General features: G+C 41.4%; 1 protein-coding gene across 1 annotated transcript; it reads left to right on the forward strand.

Annotated features, from left to right (window-relative positions):
* The first annotated feature begins 11,551 nt into the window (after nt 1–11,551).
* Nucleotides 11,552–16,556, forward strand: caap1 (caspase activity and apoptosis inhibitor 1). Its single transcript, XM_003450338.5, has 6 exons — nt 11,552–11,763; nt 12,528–12,719; nt 13,227–13,311; nt 13,406–13,463; nt 13,547–13,614; nt 13,730–16,556. Exons 1-6 carry the CDS (start codon nt 11,659–11,661, stop codon nt 14,203–14,205), a joined length of 984 nt encoding a protein of 327 aa, XP_003450386.2. The 5' UTR covers nt 11,552–11,658; the 3' UTR covers nt 14,206–16,556.
* Nucleotides 16,557–18,910: the final 2,354 nt, after the last annotated feature.

The raw sequence follows: 18,910 nt of genomic DNA on the forward strand, positions 1-18,910 counted from the left end.
ATACAATAAATCAATTACATCGTGATTAAAATTGTTCTACAGCCATCATGGCCAATCAAAATTAAATTGAGAACAATATGATCGAGTTAATATTCACCACAAAGGGGTTTTAATATACACTTGAGGCTCACAAAAGGCATTTATATGTCCAGGCACTTTTCAGACTCCTGACTCGTCACTCCCACTTCTTCAGTCTGCTGAACCCTGTGGGAGCATAATAATTGTTCTCTCCTGCTGACTAAATTGCTCTGATGTGTAACAGAATTTATTTCTCCGTACTGCAAATGAGGTACATCAACACTACTGACACAAAGACGTCGCCAAGTGGGAAAAAAAAAATAACCCCCAAAACTATAGAACAACACAATTTTGCTTAAAAACAAAAAACCCTCCAAAACATCCTGCGCACGTCACATTTGAGTCGGTTTTAAACTCATTTAAACAGCGTGTATCTTGGACTGCTGAATTTCAGGTCGATGCCTGTCACAGCATGACATCATACTCATGTTGAACTGAGGTCTGCTGCTGCTGCATCATTGTTTCTGGGCAGCAAAGAGCCTTCCTCCCTCCTCTGCAGGGAAACACTGCCACCTATGGAAATAGCAGCAAGTATGGCCCTGTGGCAGCCGTTTCCTCAGTGGACACACTGATAGGAGGTTTTGTGCCGTGTGCTGCAATTTCTATTTGTTTACAACTGCTTTAAAAAAAATGCACCTTGAGTGGCTTTCTATATATTTTTATCTGACCTGATTTCGATTCCCCTCTCAGAGTCTTTAAGAGACAGAGTGTGAGGGAGAAATTAGTCATGGATAAACCCAGGGATTATGTGACTGTAAATATCGCCCCGACAGTCGGAAATGGTGCTAATATGTCAGGCTTGGCTGCTGTCAGTCATACTTAGAGATCGCTGCAAAGACCGGTCCCTTCAAAGCTACCTTATGATTTATCAAACTTCCTTCCATTTTTGCTGTCCGCTGAATGTGAAGCATGAATATGAGTGTGTGGAGGGTTTTTTCTTAGCAGATGGAGGCTGTGGAGCAGATGGAAGTCTGAGAATGTTGTATTATGGTTGGTGACATATTGAGAGCATTTCATACTGTATTGTTTTACTCTGAGCTTCACTGTTGAAAATAAGAGGAAAGTACTGTGTGCTTGCTATTTTAAGCCACACAATGAACGCATTAGAGAAGGTAAATCTACTGAAATCAGTCATAAAGTTTGAATAGGAGTAATCCATTATACTCATATAAAATCAAATGTAATCTTGTCATAGTAATGTTTTTGCTTTGATTATCCCCTCGAAGGGACGGCTGTATTATTGGTTCTTTTGTTTTTCCGTCTGTCTGTTTGCTAAGAGTCTAGCATCACAGTTTTACAGGGTTTATCGTCAAAATCGTAACAGCTCGAGCTGATTTAATTTAATTACATTTTTTTTATGGATCATCTTCAAACTTCACAACAATACTAATACTCACTAGGCTTTGGGGAACATGAGCACCAATGCTAAGCATTTGACCTTGACCTTCACTTTCAGCACCCAAGGTCAAAGTGGACCTTTAAAAAAATTTAAAGGAACTATATCATGTAATATATCATATGAAAGGACATGGAGAGAGTCTTATGAGACTCTTTTTATTTTTTTAATACGATAGCCTATGATGTCAGAGTTGTGCCATAATGTCATGCCATGACGTCAGCATGTTATACATTAGTTTTAGTTGTCCGTACTAATTCCAATCTAATGCAGTTAGACAACAAGAGTATTCTTCTTTAACATATCTTTTTGCTTTGTTTTAACATATGTGCTGTAGCTTCGAACAAAGCCAGTGTGATGTGCAACTGCATCCATGAGAGATCAGCTCATGTCCAGTGAATTCCCAGCCAGCAGATGGGAGTCATGTGTTCTGCCTTCTACACGCAGCGCCTGTGCCTAAACCAGAAAATTCATCATAGCAGTGAAAACATCTGACGTAGGCTTCTCCAACGTGCAACATGTACGAACTTCAAACACTGTCTAGAGTTCGTGTGTGAAAATGCAGTTGTATTCATGCACAGTTAGACTGTTGAGAAATGCTCCTGCCACATTTCAGCGCATAATGAATCGAGTGGTTTCTGGACTGTGTATTTAGATGGTGTAGGGATGTATAGCGATACGTAGTGAGCTCCTTTTTAAATTCATCCAAGCTTTGTTTGACCTTCTGGAAAATCGAAGTGTAAGGATGTTAAGGCTGTGGGGACTTCCTTGGGTGGTTGGGCAGGTTCGTGCTATAAGAGCCAAAGTAAATGTGTTCCCTCCTCTTACTGTAATAAAGGAAATCTGGCATACCAAGGCTATTATTGTGGAACATTTTTGTGAAAAATTGTGCTGAGCTGTTAGGCACAAAGTTCAGGTTTCAGGTGTCAGAAAGCTTTTGAGTATAAGGTTTTCATTGTGTGGAAGATCCAGCTGAAAGTAGATGCTTGCAAAGTGGGAATAGTGCTGGAACAGCATTGTTACAACAGGATGTAGCTGGTATTGAGCAGACAGTAAACTAATTTTCCTACAAGCTTCTTAAACGACTGTATAGTGAAGAAAGAGGCGCTCTCTTTAAGTTGAGCTTTGAAACCGTTTGCAGTGAGGGTTAGCAGTGATGCCGGCCACAGTCCCCTTACTTTTTTTGCACTCTTTACAGAAACCAAATCAGCATCTGATGAAATTGGGCTTATTTTTACAGCCTTACCATCTGGACATGCATCATCCGAAAGGCTCAGATGGTTGATGGCCTGTCAGAGCCTAGCTCTCCAATATAATATGTGTTTGTTTGGTTTCTTTTTTCATCAGTGTCTGGTGTTTCCAGCTTACAATCTTTGAGACGTGCTTTTTTAGGCAGAGGGGAGTTGGCGAGCATTGGAATGGGTGCAAATGGTAACTAAGGTAACCCTTGTAGTAAATGCATTTTGTCAGTGGTGATGATTGAAGGGATGACTAGTGGCAGTTCTGCCATCAGCTAGTCAGAGTCTCCCTTGGACTCTGTCTTGTAGGTCATGGTCCCCTGGGGTGGATCTGAGGAAGCCCAGCCAGCTGCCTGTCATCAGGGGGCTGATTGTAGCCTGCAGTATAAAAGGACCTGGCCTGGCCACTTTTTCTCTCTCCTCTCCTCTCCTCCACATTGCAGACAGACTCCTAGGCTAATGGACACAGACACACAAACACAGACACACCCCCTCTGCTTACTCATCCAAGCACAAACCACACTACTGATTTACCGCTTCCCGCTTTGCCCTTTTGTAAATAAACCAGCTAATGTTCACATACTTGTGTGGACTCCCTCTCATACTGCAAGCTGGAGCTGATTCTAACATACGCCTATGGTTGCTCAGTGACCTCCCTCCTGACTAAAACATCCCAATATGTGTTCAATTGCTGCAGAGATTTTGTAGTAGCACATGATAGCATGGTAAACATTAGCTTGCTAACATTGTGGTGATTTTGTTGGGAACAGCAGAGTTTGTAACCACTGGGATTTGTAGTTGTTCTTTTTTCTGGTGGAGTCTCTATTTTTAAACATTTCCTTTCCTTTCGTGGAGCCGTTGGTTGAAACAGGTTGTCTATTAGTTTCCACATTTAGCTGTTTAATTCTTGGCTCCTCCACGTACCACTCTATTGTTACCATTGTTGCGTAATCGAGAGAATCCTGTTGCAACCTCCTCTGTAGATGTGCTAGGATTAACAGGCAGACCATTTACGTTTAACGAATGTTTCTGTCCTGCAGCCTCCTGTTTCTACAGCCGGTTTTGTTCTAGGTGAGCTGGTGAGGACGGTCTGAGACAATAGCAGATAACAATTGCCTCACCTCTTTGTTTCTCTTATGTATTAAATAAGAAATGTATGTTCTCAACCTATGCCGAGCGATCTGGGAACGAAGTAGTGCCCGAGGATTCTGGGAGGCTAGGGGTCAGCCCTCGAGGGCCAAAAGCCTGTCAGTTTCCCTCCCAGTCTTAGCCCTCAATTACTGAATCAAAGGAGAGAGGAAAGCCAAATCCCACCCCGCGCCTGGTCCTCATCTCACCCCGCTAAGCCCGACAGGCTATCTGTGCCTGCTTGTTCACTCACTCTAACTCGAACACACACTGAGCACAGCTCTTGGGAACCTCGCGAGCGAGCTGCTGGTTGCGCTCCAAAGAAACTTCAAAGTTCATTGCTCTTTCTCGGCAGGAGTGCAGATGGGATGAGTTCCCGATATCTCCTCACCCCTCTTTTCCCACACACTGCCTTCACATGTTGCTTATTCCTAAGCTGCTCCCACATGGATGCGTGAAGATGAGACACGTCAGTGTCGTTTTCATCCCTCATCCATTGCCTTATCTCCCCGCCTGTCCTATGAAGAAATGCACTTTTCATGTTGTTATTTACTAAACAATTTCAAGGCTTATAGCATAAGTAGCGGGAGGCTTATCCCAGCAGAAAAAAAAAGCTACTGCAGTGACAGCTGAAATACGAGTATGACTGACATCACTCGACTGGTTTATATGAAATGCACACCGGCTGTGAAAAAAGCCTCGTTTTTAAAAAAAAATTTTATTTTCCTTGGGCGCAGTGTTGATTTAAGATGATATTCTCCAGACTATTTGGATGGAGGAATAAAGTGTGAATTCTCAGGAGGAAAAATAAAAATCAGCCTCAGTTAAGTTAGTGTGTTATAGTTTCTGGCAGACTCATTTCTGATAGTAAATCCAGGATGTGAAGGAAACCTAGTCATGGTAAAAAGAAAGTGTACTCTCTGTTAGTTATAAGGTTTTACATATCACAAAAACTAAATAAATCTAGTCCTTACCCGACCTTAAAACAGAAACAATATGACACGTGTGTGGAAAACTACATACACCCCATGATTCAGTAGCTTATAGAACTAGCTGACACTTGTGAGACTTCATCAGAGGTGTGAGCATCACAGCAGATGTCTTTGTGTCGAAGTAACTGAGGATAAAACGCAAAAAAACATAAAGGAGATTTTCCTGGCCTTTTATAGCAGATAACCTCCTTAAAAATAGAGTAGATCAAAAAAAGGAGGAAAACCATGAATCAGCATATGAGCATTACCTGATGCTGCTGAAATGAAGCAGAGCAAAGTTACAGAGGTTTTATTAGAGACACAGCTAAGCGTTTTGTAATTTGGCATCATTTGTAAAAGTTGAAATTTCTTCGGTATTGAACAGCAGAAATTAGGCTTTCGTGTCAAAGGTCATTTTTGAAAAAAAAAAAAACCTCAAAACAAACTGCGGCCGACAGTACTATACATAATGGTAGACTAATAAGCGAATAATGCAGAAAACTGAGATTTGGGAAACCGGTCTCTGAGTTCACTGAGAGAGAAAGCTGTGCAGGAAGTGTGATTTTATCATGGTGGAAGGAAAACCGCCACAGTAAGAGCGAATTCACGACGATGGTTTTCAAACGTGAAGCGTAGTTTTGATCTTCTTTTGCTGCTGGTTCAGTGAGTTTTGCTTGAAGACTAATGAAACCTGCAGCTTCAGAATCTGTGAGATGTCAGTTTTCAGCACCCGACGGCGTGTGCGTGTACGTGCCATCGAGGGAACGGGGGGATTGTGGGTATTCAACAGCATGTCAGTCACACTGAGGTCTGGACTTTGACTGGTCCCATTGCAACACTTTGGTTCTTTTCTTCTTCCAGCCATCCTGTTGTAGATCTGCCACTGTGCTTGGGATGATTGTCCTGTACTTTGACTCAGTATGCCTGAGCTTTAGTTGTTGGATAAATAGCCCACAGAGGAATTCATGGTTAACTCAGTGACTGCAAACCGGGCTTTTTATGTGGCTGCAAAACAAGCCCAAATCTTCACGCCTTCACCACCATGCTTAACAGTTGACATGAGGTGTTGATTAGAGCGAAGCTACGGTATAATTGTTCAGTCTTTTTGTAATTCTACTGTTGTGAGCTTTAACTTTTAACAAGCTAACTGAGGTCGGTTGAGTCTGAAATGTAGCTCTTGGGTTTTTTGAGGTCGTACTGAGCATTGCATAGTCTGACTTTGGGGTGAATTTGCTGGGATATCCACTCATAGGAAGCTTGGCAGCCATCGTCAGTGTTTTCAACTTGTGAATAATCTTTCTCACTGCAGAATGATGGACTTCAAATTGTTGGACAGCAACAATTCTTTAAGATCCTTGCTGGTGTCTTTCCTCTTTGGCATTGTGTCAACGCCCAACCAGCGAACTGCCAAACTCACACTGGCTCATCATGCATTTTGAATCATGCAGTGCACTTTGGTGAGTTTTAAGACCTTCTAAGAATATTTATTTTTTATTATTTCCCAATACGTAAAACCTTCAAATTTAAAGAGGGTGTACTTTCTTCTATGGTGACTCCATATGCACATACAGAGTCATGCAGCCTTATTTTTTGTATTGTTTTCTGTGTCATTAAACCTCCTCCAGTAAACAAAGAAAAAGCATTTGTTCAATATAAGTTATCTCCACCCTTGTGTTGCTTGACGCTGTGTATTGGAGAAGTAAAAGATCCCCAGTTCAGTCTCAGGAGGAAACACAAATGGCCTCAGCGTTGTGTCAGGAAGGGCATCTGGGGAAAAATCTGCCAAATCAAACAATGCGGCGACTCCCTGTGAATGCAGGATCAGCTGAAAGTAGCGTCTTCTTCTTATCATTGTGTTGACATTAATTTTATCTAATAGAAGTCACGCCATGCATCGCCCCTGCGATGACTGTGTCGAGCAGGACGTGAAAAGAACGTCCGCGTTACACGAACCAAAGCACGCTGATGGAATATTGAATTTGACGGCTCATTTTTGACCTCAGAGACAACAGCTGCATCAACCTCAGCTCAAGGCCCAGCACTTCTACTTGTTTGTTCTCTTCAGCTGTCATTGTCAAACTGAGTTTACTCAGTTGTCAATGAGCAGTGCATGTGGAAACTTTCCCCGGTTATAAAAACTTCTAGGACATCTCGTCCATAAAGCTCATGCTTTATGTTGGGTTCACTTGTGGTGTTCAAATGCTGGTTTATGCAGCATTGAATGCGATTATCGTCCCCTGTGAATCTGCTCGGGGCCCAACATAGGAATTATGGACTTATTTGTTGACATGGTTGTGTCCGCTCAAGGTCCACTTCCTTTTTTACTACTCAGCAATAGAAGGCTCATGGGGTGTCGTCTCCAACCCAACGGGCAGGCGGATGGGCCGTGTGGGCATCTACGTTTGTGAACACGATAACTCGAGAACAAGGCGAAGTATGATGTTCAAATTGATACAGTAGATTATGAAGTAACAGGAATTTCTCTCGCGTTTAATTGTTTAGCAGTTATTCAATTGCTTTGAAGTAGTTTGAAAGGTCAGTAAAAGCCCAAAATGTATGCCCTCCTTCACATTTTTTTAAAGCAGTCTAGTTCGCCCGATTGGAGTCTTTGTAATGCTGATTCTGGCACCCTGGTCTTATGTTTGACACCCCTGGTTTAGACTCTCAGTAAGGCCACAGAAAGCATGGAGTCGACTCTGAAGTCCCTTTAAATATGCATTCTTTTTAATGGCCAGTAGGGGGAGATGTCTGTGGAGAATTCTGGATGGACAGAAGTCTGGGTGGGGGGGGGCTTCACTGTGTGACCTGAGGTAACACTGTCCTCCTCCTTAATGGGCTCGGTTGCTATTTTCTAAGGAAGATCATTTTGTAACTTCGTGTAACTTTTCCAGGATTTTCCAGGGTGCGTTCAGTGGATAACAACTTGTCAGTCACGCTTCATCAGGCAGTCAGTGTGTCCTATAACCACTCCAGTGTTCTTTAGGCAATATTTCCTCACATCACGTTAATCATGATCATCCCTTTTAATCTCCTGCTTGAGTTTTCCTGACTTCAGCGAGGCCGTACACTTGTTGCACTTCAACATGTCTGCTTCAAACCTCAGCAGACTCATGAATATTTAAGAGGCCTCTGTTATAGTCTAAACCGACTGGCGCACGCCAAGAGGCAACACTGTAAGAGTGTTTCTCATTTCCTGTTTTGCCCGTGATTCAAATCAACTTCACTCCGCCGCGACTGCTGTTCTTGATGAGCTCCACTGGCCCTCGAAGTCAATGAAGAGGCAATGAATAGATTTTAATAGACATCGCTGGCTTTCGCTGCTCCAGGCGACAAACTGCGTACGTGTCGGTTTGTTTATGCGGTCCTCTAACAAGCTGCCTTGCAGCACTGTGGAAAAAGACTGCCGCTTAAGTGTGAACAATTGATATTTAAGTTAACAGCATGCTGAATGAGGGAGGCAGGAGAGCTGCTGTAGTCTGATCCAGAGCCACACATAGAGCGAGTGGCCCCTTAGAGCCATTATTCAGCGGTTTATGTGCAGCTGTAGCTTGTTTTTCAAAACCGCTGAATGTAAATATTTAGTCAGTGTGTGCCACATGTTCCTAATGTAATCTCCACGAATGCAAGCAGAAATATTCAAAAGTATAGTTTCATTTTCTAACAATTATGATATATAATAATTAATGAGCAGCTGAAGAGGCATACCTAATAATTTATCACCTGTTCTTTATATGTTTGAATCATGGAGGAGCAAGTTAGTGCTTATGTCGTTTTCTTGCTTGATAACAAAAGAATAAACGTGGACTGGAGCAGTGTTTAAGACAGAACGCCGTTCAGTGGTTACAGCTTAAATTTAATTGGCTTTTTAAAAACAAAACTGTTAGCATGGATGTTAGCTGAGGCTACTAAAGCATGTTCACAGTCTCTGTTAAACCACTGCTTTCACATTTTACATTTCACTCTTTATTCGGCATCACGTCTTTGCTCCTAGGTTGTCTTTAGCCGGATCTTTGGACCAGTAGCACAACACTAAAGCGGGTGAGTGTCAATAGCATCTCAGCCTGCTCCAGCTCCAGCGACTGTTAGATACGGAGTCATGACTCGCTGTGTTCTGTGCTCTCCCCTGAGCTGTAGCCGCTCTGATCTGATGAGCTGAAAACCAATAAAGAGAGCGCACGAAGCCGGCTGGCTTACTCGGTCTCCTCAACCTCCAGAGCAAAGCAGCAAGAGCTCAGCGTCGCTTCAGTTTTTTGATTATAGTCACTTTATTTCTGAATGTTTAGCTCTGATAATGACTTTAGGTTGGAGGGAAAACACCAGTTTTATCTTTAATTATTATTATTGATCAGTTTGAAGTCATCTTAAATAAAACTACCCACATTTTCTCACTCTTCTGCTCTTACAGTGATAAAACTGTGGGTTTTTTTCCCACATTCGGAGAGCGTTTGGCATTTGACAAAGCACAGCTTTGTCTAAAGCTCTGTCTCAGTCTCTGATATGTGTCAGTTGGTTTGGGTAGAAACGCACAGTTGGACCATGTATCACAGTTGGCAGTGAAGTTGTTATTCTTCACTAAAAATAAGCCCGCTGTCAATAAGTGTTGACTTGTCAGTGGCAGGTGTTGATTGGAGGGTTGTGTGTTTGCTCGCTTGGTGAAAGGTGTTCGCGTCCTCGAGGCGATGACATTAATAAGCTGATAAATAAGCTCCGAATTTAATGAAGATGCTTTTTATTTGAGGACGATCATTATTTTTAAAGGCTTTTCTGCAGATGTCGCAATGTTCAGTCAACCTAAAGACAATGGAAGTCGTTCCTTTGGATGGTTTTTATGTAACTGTGTGTAAAAACCACCTTTTGCTTCGCTTATGCAGAAGCCGGATTACTGTGCACATGTTAGCTTAGCCACATGTGGCTGACTGCAAGAATAGTGGGAGATAAAGTGCAGAAGAGCGCACTAAGAGTGTGAGCTACAGTGTTACAGTATTTTAAACTGAGAACAATGTGGGAAATACTTCCACTATCAGTTCCTGCATTAGGTCCAACAGCAGCTGTGTAGTTTCCATTTGCTTTCCTGTTCAGTCATAGTCTTGTTTTCTTTTTTCGTGCCTTTGTTTCCACTGATAAATAACTTTCTTAGCTCTCAGAGTTTTCTAATCTCTAATCTCCCTTTCAGTGACTGAAGAATGCTTCTTTATTTCTATGATTTATTATTTTGCGTGCATTACGAAAGCAAACCAAACGAGGAAAAACAGCAAAAGGCTTTCAGCTAATGGCCGTACGTCTCAATTAGCTGAAATCCGTCATTAAACAGCCGAGCCTTGAGTGCGTTCTTTTTGTTCCCTTCGAACACCGAGCAGAACCGTCAAAAAGCGACAACATTTTTGATGGAAACGTTTTGGATGTAGTTGTCAAAGTTGTTGTTGTCTGTTTTTTTCCCCTCTTTTTCTTCTGATTCTTTTCTCCGCTCTCCAAAAGCGGCGCCCTCCTCCACAGCGCCGGCTCCATCGTTGCCCTTTTAATGAGGTGATATCCAGACACACGGGAGCAGATGTTGCAAGGAAAACACACTGTGACGTGATTGTGATCGATGCGCGCCTCCCACCGCATCCACTGCATAATTCGGTGGATGGCATCAGGATAACAACCTGCATTATGTGGAGACAGCTGTCGCCACAGAGCCCGGGCAGCCACGGTATTGGCTCCCGCCTTATTTCAGGCAGAGGCGGGAAGCCAATTAGAGTGATTTACAGCTTGCTTGTGTCGTCAACACCTTGAAACTTGTGTTCCAGTCCAGACAAATAAAATGCTTGGCTACCTGGATCAAAATGGGGGTGTCAGGCAGCAGGTTTATTTATTGGCTAAATTTAATGTAATTTTGCTCCAGGCAGAAGCTAATGTGAACATATTCTTTAAGTGAAGCAAAGGGGGTCAAGTAAATAATATCAGCCTTCATTAAATTGAATTTACAGAACTTTAGATGCGTCCCTTTGTTTCTGATTGTTGCTCGTGCAGCTTTTCTGTAATAATCTATCATAATTATGATTTTTTTAAATATAAATTTGCTAACTTCAAAGATGTAAATGAGTGGAGGCAGCAGGGTTGTGTGGTGATGGGATGGAAAACGAGAGCTCTCTCTAGTCAGAATTACAGACGTTTGCAGCTGAATGTGGCGTAGCGTCGAGCCTCGTGGGCTTTGCTGCTGCACCTGGAGCCAGAGCTGTTAGTTAGCAGGTGGGAACTGATAGACTGAACTTGCTAATTATTCACACAATAGTGCTTATTAATGTTACAGCGATCTTTTAATGATTCAGCAGTGAGGAACCATGAGAAACACGATTTCCCCCAAACTCAGGATGCTGTGAAAAAAAAAAAGAAAAAAAAAGGGGGCAATAAGAAATTACAAGAAAGCTTCTAAGAGAGCCCAGGCTGTGTTGAAGAATAAAGGTGATCATAGCAAATATTGTCTTTCATGCTGGTTAGAATTGTTTTTACCTCATATGCTGCGTTTACATTTATATATGAAGAAATCCAGGGCTGGCTCAAAACTCACAGTATTGTGTCTTGGTGAGGAGTGCAGTCAATTTTAAAAGCACCGTATTTCACCTTTTAAATGAATTCTTCATTCTTTTACCGTCAGCTAAGCCTGTGGCATAAACAAACCAGTCTCAGTGAATGACATCACTGAGAGCCACGAGCTGGAACCGCTCCTGTCCGGTAGGTGGCGATAATGCCACATATAAGACGCAAAGAAGAAGCCGTCGCTCGCTTATGACGTATATTTAACAGGACCTTTAGCTTCGGTGATTGTAGCGATTTTCAGTGCAGGACTAGTTTAAGTGGGTTTAAAATGCTCAAAAAGAAATCAAACACCAGTGAGAAGAAAAGGAAGCACTCTCAGTCCGAGGAGCGACATGACAGCGGTAAACGCAGGAGTACGGGACCCGGTTTGGAGGTGAGGCTTTCAGTACTAGCATCTTGCTAAACTCCATAGAAAAGAGTATAACAGCCACAAATATATGTGAATAAGTTTAGGGTTAATGTGAGGGTAAATTAAATTGTTTAAAATTTACGTACTGGTTTTAAATGATTGAAAAGTTGACGCATTTGCTGTTTTGTGAACCTCGAGTGTCTCTCGATTATTATTGTTATTATTGCGTTATGTGTTATGTTTGCATCGTCACAAAAACGTTATTTTAGCGTTAAAGCCTCACTGTTGGTTTGGTGCTCTCTGAGGGAAAACCATCGTATTACTAAAAAAAAAATACTTTCATTAAGTCGCACTGAATGAATTGTTTGCTCTGCTTATTCACTGCAGTGTCTAAATATAATAAAAGGAAAGTCTTAATTTGTCTTTTTTAAATCATTTTTTTTTTAGTGTAGTTAACATTTTTTTTTTTTTTTTTAGCTAATAAGAACCAGTTAAAGGATTTCAGCCACTACGCAGCAGTAAAATTTGGCTTTAGATGAATTTTAATGATCCCTTTTCATGCAAACTGTGCTGCTGGATTTCATGCTGTTACACTCAGTTAATTAAATAGTGTATCTTCTCTTTAAAAGAAAAAAAATAATTAAATAAAATACTGAAAACAGCCTGAGTCACAACATTGTGTTCAAATTATTTGTTTCCTAATCGTGGAGATTTATTTAAGTTTGCAGAGCATATTCTGTGTATACGAGTGCAGCTGCGTGCTTTAGTTTTTCTTCCCCGCTTTAAAGGACTCCAAGGACGAACTCGCTGATCCTGAGCTTGACAAGATTGGCAGTGACATTGAGGAAGGGGGACTGGACCTCAGCCTGGCCTTCCAGCCCATCACAGCTTACGTCAGTGACAAGCGGGAGATGCTGGAGCAGTGCTTCCATGTGCTGGGGGAGAAGAAGCTACGGAAGATGCTTCCTGATGAACTCAAGGTGATTTGTTCGAAAAGGCTTTCGTTGTCGGTTATCTGCAAAACTCAGCGTCTTATTGTGACTCTGGACTGATTGGACCACCTGCATCAAGCACGTGTGTGTTTCTTTAATAAATTATAATTAATACTCAAAGAATATTTTTGCCCAGATTCTCGTCAAACTTGTAAATAGGCCACAGTTGAAATGTTAGACTTCCTTCCTATAAATTTTGACTCTCAAATATCTTTCTGTCTGCCTTACTGTAGACCCTGAATTTAACATTTAATTTGTGTTTCTGTTTTGTGAAGTAGTGGCACACATCATTGGTTTTCATTTCCAAACAGCTGGATTTTACCTGCTATTTTTAAATATTTGTTGCCAGGTCGGTAGTACGACTTTTCCTCTTTATCTGAAAATAAAAAGAACTGATTAGTTCTCATGCAGACAGGAGCTAAGGCCAAAGGCTTGGGAGGCCATTAAAGTATCCCAGCATGAGATACTTTTTAAAGATGTTGTTGTCGTTTACAGGAATGCAGTGTAGAGGAAATCAAAACGCTGTGTTGGGAGCAGCTGGAACCCATCACGGAGAAAAATCTCATTCAGATCTTAGCAGGTAAGACTGAAGCAAGTTTCTATTTTATAAAAAAAATCATTTTGAAACTTCTGCAAAACATTTAATTTCACATAAAATGTGTCGTTGTGTCAAGGGGAGGAGGTGACCACCGGGAATGACAATGAAAACTCTGAGGAGTCTTTGGAAAGCCAGTGAGTGAAACAGTTAATCAGAGAACAAGTACGCTGTGACTGTGTTTTTATTTCACATGTTTATTTTTTCCCCCTCCGCCAAGGCAAGACAGTATTGTAGACTCTACATCGTGCCTCAAGGAAACTGCAAAAAGCGAGGACCCAAAGCAAGGTAATTAATATGTAATGACTGCAAGAACATCCCCGAGGCGTTTATAGACTTCAAAGACGGAAGGAGGCCGTAAAGAGACGTTTCACATTTTAAATGACTGTAATGTTCCCTGCAGAGGGTGGCGGCTCTGGTGAGGAGAGCGACGTCCTCAGCATAAACGCAGACACTTACGACAGCGACATAGAAGGACCCAAAGAGGAGCAGACGGTTAAAGAGGAGCAGACGGTTAAAGAGGAGCAGACTGCAGCAGTGAAGGAGGGAGACGACGATGATGACAGCAGGCTGTGCACTGACCCGGCTGCAAATCCGGAGCCGGCAAATCCAGAGCCGAAGAAGGACATTCAAAGCGACATAGACAAGAGCGTGAGCGAGATCTTGGCGTGCTCCTCCGCTCCCATCAAAGTCGCGGCTAAAGAACAGAGCACAACGCTGCAGTCCCCAGATGTCAGCGGACCCGTTTCTAGCGGCGTCCCAGCCGTTTGTAAGCCGTCGATTCAGCAGCTGGAGCTACTGGAGCTGGAAATGAGGGCGAGGGCCATAAAGGCTCTAATGAAAGCAAGTAACGGGAAAAATGTAACGCCAAACACGTAGCGTGTCTTTACTTCATGTGTTTCGTGAAATGGTTAATGCTCTTAAAACAATTCAGTTTGCAGATCCTGTCTTGTTTGTAGAGGGTACAGCTCAAACCATGATGTTTGTTTTGCTCCACATTGGAATGATTTTTAGATGGTGTTTAATTGTGTTTTTGCATTAAACAAAGACCCCTCCTCCTGCGTGGGATTGGATATCACTTTTCCAAATGTGTTTCTCCCATCGAGCACTAGATGGCAGTGTTACTCTGTCGGAGCTCATCCGCAGGGCTGCGTCTAATCTGCGAGAGGACAGCAAGGGCATGTTTATAGGCTCACATTACAGTGAAAGTGGTCTCGGGCACCAGTCAGAGTCAGGTTTTCTTAATAATGATGTCACTTGGAAACGCAGCTGTCCTCGAGTCAGCCTTAGAGGATGTGAGAGGATCAGAAAAGTGTGTTACTTCATAGGTTTGTAAGGCAGAGCAGGTGGTTGCAGTGCTGTTTGTATCTTGTAGACACTTGAAGCCTTTCTTCACCCAACACCTGTTTGACTTGTTAAACTGAAAGCGTGCACAGGAATACAAAATCCCGCTATACTCTGCTCTGCCCGCCCGATAAGGAACCGAAAAGCCTTCAAGTGGTCATAAACTACCCACTGGCTCAAAAATGACATGAGTGCATGATATGATTAGACAGCTACCCACTCACTCCTGTAGATCAAAACAAAGACCCTGCCAGCTCTCCCACCAGGATAACTTTAAATTAAATTCTGCTTCTCGTGCTTTTGTCAGTCAGCGAGAATTAATAGCGTCTGTTAGCCTAACAGGGCAGTTTCTTTTGCTCTAATTTATTCTAAAGCTGCTTTGCTCCAGCATCAACTGTATGGTGGCTGCATGTATGTGTGTGTCCGTGTGCACGCAATTACATGCAGATGAAGAGAAGAAAGGCTCTCCATCCCACTACCCCGAAGGAGACAATGAAATGTGCGATAAGAAGCCAGTTGCCTCCAGGTATTTGCATTTAAAAGGGTTATTTCATGGAAGAGGTGAGGGCGGGAGGGTTAAACGTGTCGTTCTCTGTGAATTTATGTGCACGTATCTCTGCGCTCGCTGATGATGTGAAGAGGGAACGAAAATGTCCACTTTAGTTTTTTTTTTTTTAAAAAGGCGGGGGGGATACAAAGATTGTAAAGTGCTTGTAGTATCTATGATGGGTGAGTATTTGTCGGCGTCATTTACTGCTATTAGAATGCCAATTACGATTTGGTGTGTGCCATTAAATGGCTTTTTAAGCAGACCTCAAAAATGAGTAGGCTGGAAAATGGGATTGATGGAGGTGAGACGATACTGTTTTGTTGAAGGAGTGCTTTGTGAATTCGAATGAACCTAATGAACCGTGTTAAAATATTGAAGCGTGATGGTTCTGTGAACGGCGCTATTATCAAAGTCAAACACAAGGTCGCGCAGAAAAGCGTTGAGCCCGCCGGTTCATAGTCGCATCTCTTGTTTTGGGCCAAAGCTACGGGTTTGCAACGCTCGTTGGTGATTCAGTTCTCTCTGATCCTCAAGCCTCAGATTCATTCATTCATTCGTTGGTGTCAAACATAAGGCCTGGGGGCCAGAATCGGCCTGGCAGAGACTCCAATCCAGCTCACTGGATAGCTTTAAAAAAATGAGAAGGAAAGGCATGAATTTTGAACTTTTAACTGTATTTTCATGAACTTTAAAGCATTTCCTACTTATTAAAAACTTCCCCCATTGTCATTCAAACTAGACTTCAGTAACTGAGTAATAGATAAACAGTTAAATGGTTCCTGTTTTTTCACCATTTACCATAAAATGTATTTATTTCACAATTGGCTCAGTTTAAAAATAAAAAAAGATGTTCTATGAATGAAAAACATTGTTTTGTAATTACAGGAAAGCTGCCAGAACGTTTTTTTTTTGTGATTTTACACATTTATTTATTCATTCAGACACATTTCTTCCATTTACTACAGCTGCATTTCTTTTCATGTGGAAAAACTGAGCCGCACTGCTAAAATTGAACTTCTCTATCTTGTATTAAAACATTTCAGGGACTGTAAATGTGTAGCTAACGGGACTTTCGCTGGTACGGTCTACTTAAGATCAAAGTGGGTTGCATGTGGCCCATGATGTAAAATGAGATTGACATTCCTGATTTAGAGTTTTCAGAGCTGATTTGGTGTCTTCCCAGAGATGTTAGGAAGTCTAGGTTAGAGGAAACAATAGACCTAATGTATGTGTGTGCCAGACGTCCTGGAAAGCTTTGCTAAATAATAATTTACTTTGTACTGTGTTTATGTAATGAAAGTGGAAAATGTGTGCTTAAATAAAAAGTTGGTCCATTGTGGTTGCTGAATGATTACACCTCAAAGATACCCATGACCCTTTGAGTATATATTATATTATTATTGCATATAATTGATCCGAGTGCTTTTTATTTAGTGCTGCTTCAAACATGCAAATATGTCCGGTCATCCAACAGTTTAGGACACAAAAGACATCTAACATTATAAATGGATAACCACCAGCTTCAGATGAGAGCCTGTTTAAACATTTAGATCAGAGGTGCAAACGAAGGAGGCATCCACCAAAGGATCCAGTTTGGATGTCTTTGTAAAGACTGAAAATGGCAGCGAAGTCTGATACCCTGGAAAATGAAATAACTACTCCTTTATATACACTCACTGGCCACTTTATTTCCTGCACCTTGTTACTGCTGGGTTGAGCTGCCCTCATTCTTCGCAGCACAGATTCGACAAGGTGCTGGAAACATTCCTCAGAAATATTGGTCCATGTTGAACACGGCAGCATCGCACAGGCGCTGCACATCCATGATATGAATCTCCTGCTCCTCCACATCCCAAAGATGGTCTATTGGACTGAGATCTGGTGACTGTGGAGTACAGAGGGATAGTGGGGAGGAAGAACTCCCTTTGAACAGGAAGAAACCTTGAGCAGAACCAGGCTCTGGGGGAGGGGCAGCCATCTGCATCGAATTTGTGCTGAATTTAGCTAATAAGCTAAAACAAGTTTGACACCTGATTTAGATTTTGTACATAAGTAAAAACAGCAATATTTTAGGTAATAAATACTTCGTTACTGCTATTAAGTAAAAAGCAAGAACTTACAAATGTGTAAGTACACTTAGTGCAGAGCACAGTATAAATGACTTGTATATATCAATGATCTACTCATTCATTTTGATTTAGAGGCAGCTTTTGTGGTAAGTATGACCACTTATGAGTACAAGTAGCATTAAATAAATAAACTCATATAGTCAAGTTTTTCTTTCACAAGGAGTAAAAGTACTTTCTCTACCTGCTGTAATGTAGTACATATACTGCAACTGCCTGTACGACTCACTAAATAATTTTTGCATTAATTCATCGTTTAGGTCAACACAAGCTAAAAAGTCCGTAATATAACTGTAAGAAGTCTCTAATATGAGTACTGTAAAACATGTTTTTTTGGCTTGGGTGAAGCAGTCTTACAACAAACATGGAGGTGGAACAGCCAACCGAAAGGAGAGGAAGAAGGATGAAGGTGTGCCGTAGCGTAGCAAAAAGAGCTTTAGCTCGGTGGTTGATCACAGTCTGTAGCCGAAGGTACAAGCGGGACATAATGTCCATTTTTTTCTTTATAGTTTGTTGTAGCACATTCAAAGGTGAGAGCTATTTCCTCTACTGAACAGGTACAAATAATTAAGAACAAAATATCAGCAGCAGTAAGAATTTAAAAGGTAATAATAATAATGAGAAGAAGTGCAGTACTAGCATGCACGCTGCAGTATCCTAGCATCTTTAAGTTAGCTTCAGCTAATGTGAAATGGACCACAACTCAAGGGTTCACATTGTCTTGAGTTTTAAATTTTCCACTGCTGAATACTGAAGGCTTTTATATTTTTAGTTATTTGGGGTTTTTTTGTCATCATTTTGTTAAAAAGAAGTAAAACTATTTTTTAGCTAACAGTTTTATTTGTGTGCATCCTTGAATCTCAGGAGGAAACAGTCACTGTCACTGCTGCTGGCATGTCAAAAAGCTATCACAGCTCTACCTTTCCTTTCCTTTGATAAACATCTCTGGTTTATTTTCAGTATTAGAATTTTTCTGCCTTCATTTGCAATATTGCCCTTAATTTTTATAGTCTCATATGTCTTTATTGGCCGCTGGGAATTGTTTAAAATGTAGGAGACGAAGGACAAGTGTGTTGTTTAATGCAACCTGTCAGTCCAATATAAAACTGTAGATGTTACTGTGGTACCACAGGGAAATACGGTGTGAAAAGAAAAAAAAAAGGTCTGAAAAATGTTGATGTCATTTTTTTAGGAGCGCATCCTGTTTGCATAAATAAAGTAATTCTCTTCAAATTTCCTCTGTAGCGTCTCTGTGCTTTTCTGCAGCTAGAAATTAAATTGAACTAACAGCTCATGCTGACAGGCAATAAATAACTTAGCACCTCTGTAAACTAAATGAATTGATTTCCCCAAGCAATGACTCATCGGACACATTTCATTTTCTTCAAGTTGCAGACAAAACATTTTTTTTCTTAAAGTAAAGGCGATATTAAATGTTACATATACCTTGTTTTGACTATATATCTAATTCTGTGAAGCATCTAATTTATTAGATACAGTTAAAAACAGTAACTGTGGATGTATATTAGAGACAGGCCATCCTAGTAACTTCAACCTAAAGTCT

The sequence above is a fragment of the Oreochromis niloticus genome, linkage group LG3 (genome assembly GCF_001858045.2).
Source record: "Oreochromis niloticus isolate F11D_XX linkage group LG3, O_niloticus_UMD_NMBU, whole genome shotgun sequence".
NCBI lineage: Eukaryota > Metazoa > Chordata > Actinopteri > Cichliformes > Cichlidae > Oreochromis > Oreochromis niloticus.